The following is a 10,026-nucleotide window of genomic DNA, read 5'->3' as shown; positions in this document are numbered from 1 at the left end:
AGCATCGTGTGACCTAAAACACACGGCTAACATGAACCATATACGGTACGTGTTTTCCGTTTTAGGTGGGTATTTTACTGTCTTCCTCTCTCAAAACAAGAAAATGGGTAAACAAGCATTAAGGTCTTCCTTCTCCACCATTTTTGATGTGCACATTGCATTTCTGAGCATTCTTGAAAATGTGAAGACAAATATATTTACGGCTTCCTATTCCTCGGTTGATACAATGTTTGGTTTCTTTGAAAATATAAAAAAAAATAACCTCGTCATGACAAATTAAGTATCCACTACAGACACAATTACACTGCGATATTACTCTCCCATGATATCCCAAGGCTTCAGGTAAAGTTACAAAGTCACCATACTTATCAGACAGGTAATAGGATATATAGTATAAATTTAATCCACGACAAGAAATTGGCAAATAATCCGATTTTCTTCAGAATAGACTGGTGAATTGGTACCTATTTTGTCTATATCACGTCTGGTACTTGTTATATGACTCTCAGAGACGTCTATATCACGTCTGGTACTTGTTATATGACTCTCAGAGACGTCTATATCACGTCTGGTACTTGTTATATGACTCTCAGAGACGTCTGAATTTCACTGACGTTGTTTCTGCTTTCTTTGTCTTTATGTTGAGTCTGGTCAAACTGAGTTATTTTACTCATGCTTGATAGATACAGAGCACATTAAAACATATCATGGTGTAGGATGGTACATGTAGTTGTTTGATGAGACGAGTAAATCGTGTCCATGAACTAATTAGCCTTTTTGAATGGAAGACTGGTTTTTGTTGCCACTATCATAATTAACAATATACCTAGACTGACAAGTCAGGTGTCCCCGTTGATGCAGTGGAGACGTTTATCCTTAAGGAACATCTGGTGAAAAAGTCTTTGTACATTTTCTGTGGTTTTTCGGAAAACCAATTAACGACGTTAAATTTTAGAAACTGCATGTCTTGTTGTGGCGGTTTATCTTCACGTTATCTATATAAATAAATCGAACTTTAAATGGAATAACTTAAAAGTCAACAAAATCCTTTTATTAGCGCTATTTGTTCGGATGTTTATATTGTTCATTTTGAGTCCAGTTCTGAACTAATTCACGACCTTCTTATCATTTTTATTCATCATTCGAAAGTGAATCTTTGCATAATACGTGATAAATGATGAGTATAAACATGATGCGTGCAGGTTATTTTAGAAATGAGCAGTCAGGCCGGTGTCTATGACAATTCTATGATCCTTAATTAGTATTGATCCTGATGTAAATCGTGAAAAGTTTACATGAAGTTGACCCTTATGAGATCAGACAGTCGAGCCCTGGTCTAGACTTCAGCCCGTCTTAAATGGTATTTATAGAAACGGGCGGTCTCTGAACATGTCAGCAAATCTTACTATGAAACGACTACTCCTGATGTTAATTGTCCTTGAGGAAAGCGTCTTGTTTTTTATTTTGATTTGACTTGTGGCTTCAGTGATTATTTCAGTTGAATGCTATATATTGCAATACTGATTGCAGTTCGATTATGTATACAGTTTGGAACAATGTTTATTTGCATCATCATCATCATCATCATCATCATCATCATCTACAATGTACCAATTTTTATTTAGATTTTTATATTAAAATCTAATTTTTTTTTTTTTTAATTTTAGTTTAACGAGATATTACATGTAAGGTATAAATATAACATCAGGGACAAACATAGTGTATTTATGTACGTCCCGGATAACATGATATTTATTTTTTTCAGCTTAACAGAAATGTATCTTTTAATTTTTATCCTAAATTAATTTGACTATTCCCTGATTACTGGATAGCAACAGGTTTTATTCCATTTCTGTTACCCAGGTATCCAGTATTTCGAGTTTATGATCCGGACTTAATTCGTTATTATAAAACAAAAGAAATACCGTAACTCTAACTCAAACCTGAGGAAACTAATATCAAAACATCAGTTTGAACAAATGCAATAAGTTTTATCTCGACTTCTAGAAAGAACAAGGGAAACAACACAAGGTTGTCTCTACACACCGTTTTAGTTTATCGACTTTCACCATGTAAATCACTGTCAAACCTACCAAATACATAATAGTAGATCTATTTATTTCTCTACACATCTTGTCCCTTTTGTGAGGGTATTTAATTAGATTTAATGTTTTGGTATTCTCGTGTTGATTTCGTCCTCTGTTTGTCGATGTTGAGTTTTAATGACAGTTTCCTTTGCATGCCGGTGTTTTAGGTTTGATTTTTCTCTCGTTTGTCGATTTTTTTGCAGTTTTGTTTGTTCCCTCGCGTTGCCGATTTTGAGCTATAGTTAAGTTTTATTTGAATACACGTGTTACCGTTTTGATTTTACTCTCGTTTTGTCGATTTTCAGCTATAAATAAATGCCGGTTCCTCTGTTTTTTATTTAAACATTATCAATTTTCAGCTATAGTTACAGTTTTGCTTGAATGCGGATATTCTCTTTCTCATTTTGACATTCATTTTGTCGATTTTTAGCTATAGAAACGGTTTTGTTTGAATGCCTGTAATCTCTTTTGTTTTTACCCTCATTTGGCCGATTTTGAGCTATAGTTACAGTTTTGTTTAAATACACGTGTTCCCGTTTTGATTTTACTTTCGTTTTATCGATTTTGAGCTATAAATGAATGCCAGTATTCTCTTTTTGATTTTACTCTCATTTGGTCGATTTTGAGCTATAGTTACAGTTTTGTGTGAATGCCGATATTCTCTTTATGATATCTACCCTCGTTTTGTTGATTTCGAGGAATGGCTACGATTTCGTTTCAATGCTGGTATTCTGTTTTTAATTCTACTCTCTTTTTGTCTTGTCGATGTAAAGTTATGATTACGGGTTTCTTTGCGTACCGTTGTTCTCGTTTTGATTTTCGGTTTTGCTCGAATGTCGGTATTCTCTTGCTTAACCCCCGTTGATTTCATGCATAAGATGTTCAGCTTGACCAAACAGAGATTTCGCAGTAATCACGTATAAAGGTATGAACGCGTTTAGTGCTTCGCTTTGTAATTTTTTATTGTTGATTTTATTTGTTTTGTATTTGATTTAACTCATCATTTATATAGACGTCCTTCAAAGGTTTATGGAAAATCGCTGAACTGATATGAACCAGATGCCAGTTGACTCATATATTTATATCTCAAGGACATATCTATATAGATCAAGGACATCAATACAGGTCACGCATACATGTCGACTCCACTGGACATTTTCAAACCGTTCGGACTTTAATTCCGACGGACATCCGATCTAGCTCTCAGATAATAAATCATTTTACTGTAACCAATGTCTGTTTCCTGTTGCAGATATATCGTGGTTGCTTCATTTAATACCATTTAAGATACAAGAGACATTCTAACTGGTGTGGGATCGTATTGTCTCTCATGATAGCTAAACATTTTTGACTTAATGCGTTCAATGTTAAATCTTCTCTGACAGTTGTTTATTTCTGTTCTGATTTATCTATACGATGCGTCGTACCAGTAAAGGTCACATCATTCTGGTCGACTGGGACACCCAAACATATTTATAGTGCAAGTAAACCGGAATGGCATTTATTGTACAGGAATGTTTATCACCACCGTTTTTAAAACGTCAATAAGGAAGTTAATCAGTCGCCTAGGGTCGGTTTTAACCGAAACAATGACGTCAAGCTGCAGTCAATCAATTAAGGGAGCTAAAGTAAAAATATGAAAGGCATTGGTGCTGGTAGGGGGATCTGAGGACTGAACCATTATCCCACAACATTCGTCTCATGAACGCTGTCCATTTCTATAACCAAAAGTAAGTTGATGCAAAGAAAGGCATTAGAAAATGGTTTTGTCGTTTAATTAGTTGAGAGAAGGGGTTAATTTTGATCCTTACGAATGAAATCCCAAACACTACAATTATTTCCCCGTTAGTATTATGCACATGTAACGACTATCGGGAGCTTTTTCGTGTGTCGGTACCTGGCAAGTTGGATATTTCGTTTCTTGTGTATCAATTAGTGCAAACTTCTTTCTGAGTTGGAACCAAAACCATCAGCTGAAAAATAGAAGCTCATTTCGTCCATCCCCTTTTTTGTTTGATGGCATTGTGCTTTTGACACTTGATATACTTAAATGCAGGATTCTCCGATCTGATTTATTTAACCTCTGTCGTTTCCTTACGGAACCAAATTTGGGATACAACTTATCCATGGACAGATTTTTCTCCGTGTTATGTGTTAATTCGACTTGTTGCTTATACATATTTAACTCGTTCAATTAATACGATAATTATTCGCAATCCTGAAATGATTAAATGTTACACATCCTTAAAATAGATCGGTTCTGTTGTAATTATGCCAGTGCATTGATGTTTATTATCCCGGCTGAAGTTCAATTATTCCCTTTATGACCCTCTCGATTCAAGGTCCTAGCTGACAGGGTTCCAGACATGCGTCTTTGTGAGGATGATTCCCGTTGTATAACAGACAAAGCCCACATCCGGGCCTCTAAATTGTCTCATTATTATCCAAAGGGGAAGGATAATGGAAGTTAGACTTTGCTACCGGTCTAGTGCACGTTGATGTGTCATTAGAAGGGTGTCGAACAGTCGCCGACCAGGGAAACGGAACTGTCAATTGGACATGCGTCGACACGAACGGAAGTAACCTTGAATGTTAGAGTGATAACAGTCTGGATGTATAAATATAAGCTAAAGGCCGCCTCTCCTGAGATTGTTTTAGCGTTAATACTCGGTACGTATCTTCGTTCGCTAGACAGTAATGGGGCATTAGAATAGTCATAAGCACCTGAAATTTTCCCTGTAGGCTGATCAATGAATTTAGTCTTGTCAGCAGTTTAGTCAATGATTTTTTAGTCTTAATAAACAGGTCTTCCAGGGAAGTGAATATGTCGGTTGCGCAGATAGTTTGGTGACTATTAGAGTTATTGCGATGAAAATGAAAAAAAAATCATTTATAGTAATAGTGACCTAGCATTTGGACAGAATTATAACTACATGGAAAGTTTGTTTGGTGGGACCAATCTTGAGTTATCACAATCAAGGAAACTAGTTTTCTAGTTTTAGTAAGAGGGGCCTTGGCCTACGATCTTCGGACAGAAAAAGCGATTGAAAACAAGGCCGGTTGATAAGGAATATATGCGTGAAGTTTGAGTTTGATCAGCGCAAGGAAACTTGAGTTATCGCACGGAAACGAATTTTCTATTTCTAGTAACAGTTAATTTGACTTGACCTTTGACCTTCGGACCTGACAGGAACAAAAAGCAAACACTTTTGGTAAGGAAATTTTGCATGAAGTTTGAGTTTGATCGGAATATTTAGTGATACCTCTATGTCGCCTTCTTTTTGCAAGCGACACACAAAAACAGATGTTCAATAGATAATGTAATACCATGTGAGGATATTCTTAGAATTCGTTTTGAAAATATAAGATCCTTTTCACGGTTGATATACCCTCACAAAGTAAACCATTTCCATAGAAACTAAGGTATTTCACTTGTCAATGAACCGGCTTTGCCATGGTTAGAATTATTGTGCTCCAATTTACAAACCAATGCAGTTCTAGGTCATCCCAAACTGTATCGATCTATTGATCGGTCGCCCAGTCTAATGGGTATTCAATCACTTGCCAGTCTAGTTTTATTGGCAGATAAGATACCTATACATAAGCCGGACAATCAGCGAGATCCGGGCCTGACTCTGAGCAGTCGATGAAATGGCATGCTGATCTCAGCGAATACAGCACAATGTGTCGTGGAAATCGTAAAAGCAATAAAATGATATCCTCTGTCGTCAGTAACCCCAGGATGGCTTTCTAGGATCGCGTATTAACTTGATGAGTTTATATGTAGGGACGGGATCTTATCGCCGACGATAGATCCGGTACTTAACCAGGCTGGGGATATGATCTGACATCTCTCATACGGAGAAAGGTGATCCATACACAAACATGATAAATGCAATATTGAATTTATCATTTGCTTTAGTTTTGCCTATTTGCAAAATGCTCGTTGTTTAGAGATAGCCAGTTGTTTGGGGGTTATATGAAGGCAATGGTAAGCGGGGAAACATCATATGATGTAGGAAAGATGATAAGATGGCATACTTAACCAGTTTGGTTGATCAAGTAGTGGGAACGTAAGGGTCAGTATAAAACCAACAATTATATTGAACTGTTTACATTGTCATTGAGAATATCAGTGGATATCAGATACTGTGCATACAACATACAAAACAATGGGAATGTTGATGAATTTGCATGAATCCATTGCAAAATCGGATGATACGTCCACAGGCGGTAAGAATTCAAGATGAAAAGTCCTTCAGAACAAATGATCCTCTCCCAAAGCCGGCCCACGCCCATGTGTGTTCAGGCATTACTTCCGATAAAGTATACAACCATTTCCTGTTCCAGTATGAGAAAAAATTAATGATGAAAATCTGTACATCGATCATACTCCGAATAATAGAATTCAGACATTAACCGTCTGGCCGTGATGTGATATTTGTAAACCCTATAGAAAATCACTTCCGTCATTTATATCTTTCGTTTGCATTCTTACACCAGCCTGCGTTCGACGACTCCGGCTATGGTTCATGTATACTAAGGCTTTTCTCGCAGAGATATAAACAGACGCTAAATATAAATGTTTGGCTTTTATCTATAGTACAACATACTTGTAATGACATTAGGCAAACTTAACTTCTTTTTACCATGTACAAGGATATGTAGAGTTAACATTGCATTTGAATCAGACCACTAATGTCAAATGCCGCTTACATGTATTTTAAATTGGTAACACAGCATATGTTTTAAGTCTGAGCGTCTCAGGGTATATCAATTCTCCAAACACCTACCCGATATATTTTCAACTACTTTTTTAAATATCTATTCCATCGCAATAAATTTCCATCCCATTGCCTACTTCCAATAAAACATCAAGTATTCTTATTAGCTTCTCGTTGGCGCAGTCAAAGTTTGCTTTCATTTTTAAACACTGTAATCCTCTGCTCTTTGAAATGTCCTCAATGTCCTCTGCCCGCAGAGTCTCGGCGTAATCGAATCCCTCTTTACAGTCATCAGATTCCCTCACTCATTGTAAGAAGGAATATTGAGATGAGCCGCCCTACCCAGGTGTAGTTGTTTAATACATTTCCCTAGAAGTTACAAGCACCGCTACACTGTACGCGTGTAGGTCGTCAGGGTCTCACTGTCTCAATCAACCTCTCAAGTCGACAGGAAATACCCACGATTCCTTATCATTTAGAATCTCATCCGGAACTCTGTGTTAGGGTTATATGTTGTAGATTTCCCTTTTCATTTGGGGTATCTTTATATTGACATGGAGTTTAGGTTTTTGAATTGGGAGTTCGAAAGCTATATATCCCCTTTGAATCTTTTTCAGAAAAGCACTAAACTTCACTGTCTAGCGAGAGCTAGAAACGACTCTTCAAAAGTCCTAAGCACTGTTGAAACGTACTCACTAACGCGATCAGGAGACGCTTCCCCAAAGTTAAATGTCAATTCATCACCACAGTTCACACAAACCATAACAATCAGCTTGAACACCACTCTCACATAACCATACATCAGCCGTTAGAGTCCCCAGTAGAAACTTTACTTGTCATTTTCAATAACTTCGTCTCTCCCTCGAGTATTGTACCGTCACTTCCTTTCTCCGATGTACTTTAATTCCAAAACCTGGTCGTAGGAATATTGGAGTAATACATTCTCAAAGATGATTAGAAAAATAAAAATAAAAACTATTCCAAAAATGTCAATCATTAAAGTATTCCAGTGCATTTAGATGTCAGGGCTTTGATTTATTTCTGTTCTGGTGCTCTTGTCAAATTATGAATTATACAATAAAAGTCATGTCTTATTTTTGATATATTTTGATCATTTGCAACAACCACATATTTTTACGTCAGGAAATTAAAACTCCCGGGAATAACGTTTGACATGATGTCAAAATCTGACATTGTCATTGTCGGACAAACTTATCTTACCTTTCTATCTAAAACTACATTTTGTTATTAATTTCATTGCCAATATTTGATAACATAAAAAGTATATATGCAAAGTCAAATGTAAGAAATTACTTCGTATTTTTTTCGTTATAGATCAAAGAATGTACCCTTAGGGCACAGCAATAGACAACATTCAGTCTTGTGACTTACTCCCTAGTTTATATATATAAATTAAAGTAATATATATTTATTATTATTATTTCATGATATATCCTTGTACAACACCACTCAACACTTTCTTATTTAACATTCAACTGGAGATAAAAATAATAAGTATAGCTAACGACACAAAGATGTCCAGGAAGAGAGTGATGTAGCTTCGGAATAAGCATCCATCAAATCTAAACACAGTATTCTTTAATGGACTTTATCTTTAACAAAGCAAGCCACTCAATATTTATACTGATAAAATTACACAACCACTTATGTTATACACGAAGACGAGCTAAATCTAAGTCAACTTGTTGGTCGAATGACAAAGAGGTAATACATTTGCCTTTCCCATAGGCGCCCCTCCGAGTCAACTAGGTTGATCAATATAAGATGGTATAACTTGTTTCGCAATTGTTGTAAATTAATCAAATAAAATTACAAATAATAAATTATTGATAGTAAAGAGAAAACGAATAAGTAATGAATGAATCGAATTAGTAATGAAAGAATTGAATCAGTAATACGGTATGGATAAGGAATACAGTGTTCGAATAGGTAATGGGAACGTCTAATTATAAGTTTTGAACAATCTAAAGTGCTAATTAGTACAAAGAAACGAATAAGTAATGAGAGAATCGCAGTTGTGTTTACAAATAAAGTCTTAGTTCATGAAATGAGCCTTTGCGCATGCTCAGCTGAGGACTACGACAGAAACAAGATGACTGAAGCTACACCTAACCGACGGGTTTTAATGCGATACTTAGTAACTGCAGTTTTAAATTAAAAAAAAGAAAGAAAAAATGTCGACATGCTTGAATGTTCAAGTTATATTGGCCAAATCATCATGTTTTCTGCTTGTAGTCAATCACTCGCGCGGTCTCTATACATATATATATATAATATTTGTGTGTGTGTGGGGGGGGGGGGGGGGGGGGGGGGGGGTCGCTACCCTAGATAGGTTCTCTAAGTTAAGGGCCTATTTTTACATTTTTACATGTACATGGCTGTTAATAGGACGTTTATCAAAAAAAAAAAAAAAATGTACATGGCGAGTGTCGTCGATATAGAGCATCAACAATTTTTACGTTTGACATGGTCTCCATGTAAACCTTATTGCTGTGTCATATCTTTCCCTCGTTTTACCGAATTCTGGTTAGAATTACGTGTGTTTTTTCAGACTTGACAATCTGTTCCAACCTTTGAAATACGGCGTTGCCTTACACCGTGTTTTTAATCGCTTTGTAATTTCTCTTTTTTAATAGCTCAAACGAATACCACCTCTATTAATGTGATTGAATACCGTATTTCAACCTTGAAATTATTTTTTTCGGGAATCCATCCTGATTACTTGGAACATCCACTGTTGATAGCCAATTCCCAGTTAAATCGCCCATTTATGAGATGTCCACGAGTCGCTGTTTGAAACAAATACGAAACGTCAGTTAAAATCCAGATAAGGGTTAAAAAGTAACTAATGATGTATTAGCTGGTTATATCAATATGCTAATGAATGTTGTTGTAAATTACTTCATTCTAATCTATAAACCAGATACTTCCGTGTTCCGGCTGCCATAGGTAAATAATGAAATGGATTTTGTCACTCTGACCTTCATCTTTTATTCATGATCAATGTCTGTGGCATATCATCTTGTCATTAAAAAGGTTTCAATACAATTATATATATAAAAAAATCCCTACTTCGTTTACTTCCAGATCGCTCCTGGTAGTGAAATGTTATATCCTGCAAGAATCCATCACTCCTGTTCAAACATAATACAAATATTGATATTTGCAGAATTGTCTGAATTTAATTCATTTTG

General features: G+C 36.0%; 1 protein-coding gene across 1 annotated transcript in view; it reads right to left on the bottom strand.

Moving 5' to 3' along the window:
* Positions 1-1,535: 1,535 nt before the first annotated feature.
* The window catches only part of LOC117334027 (mucin-5AC-like), a 49,119-nt gene continuing 40,628 nt past the window's right edge, over positions 1,536-10,026 (bottom strand). Inside the window, exon 4 of the mRNA XM_033893445.1 lies at positions 1,536-1,600. Coding sequence (XP_033749336.1) covers positions 1,536-1,600 — 65 coding nt within the window. The remainder of the gene's footprint in view (positions 1,601-10,026) is intronic.

Source organism: Pecten maximus, chromosome 9 (genome assembly GCF_902652985.1).
Source record: "Pecten maximus chromosome 9, xPecMax1.1, whole genome shotgun sequence".
NCBI lineage: Eukaryota > Metazoa > Mollusca > Bivalvia > Pectinida > Pectinidae > Pecten > Pecten maximus.
This window is presented reverse-complemented; position numbering and strand designations above follow the sequence as displayed.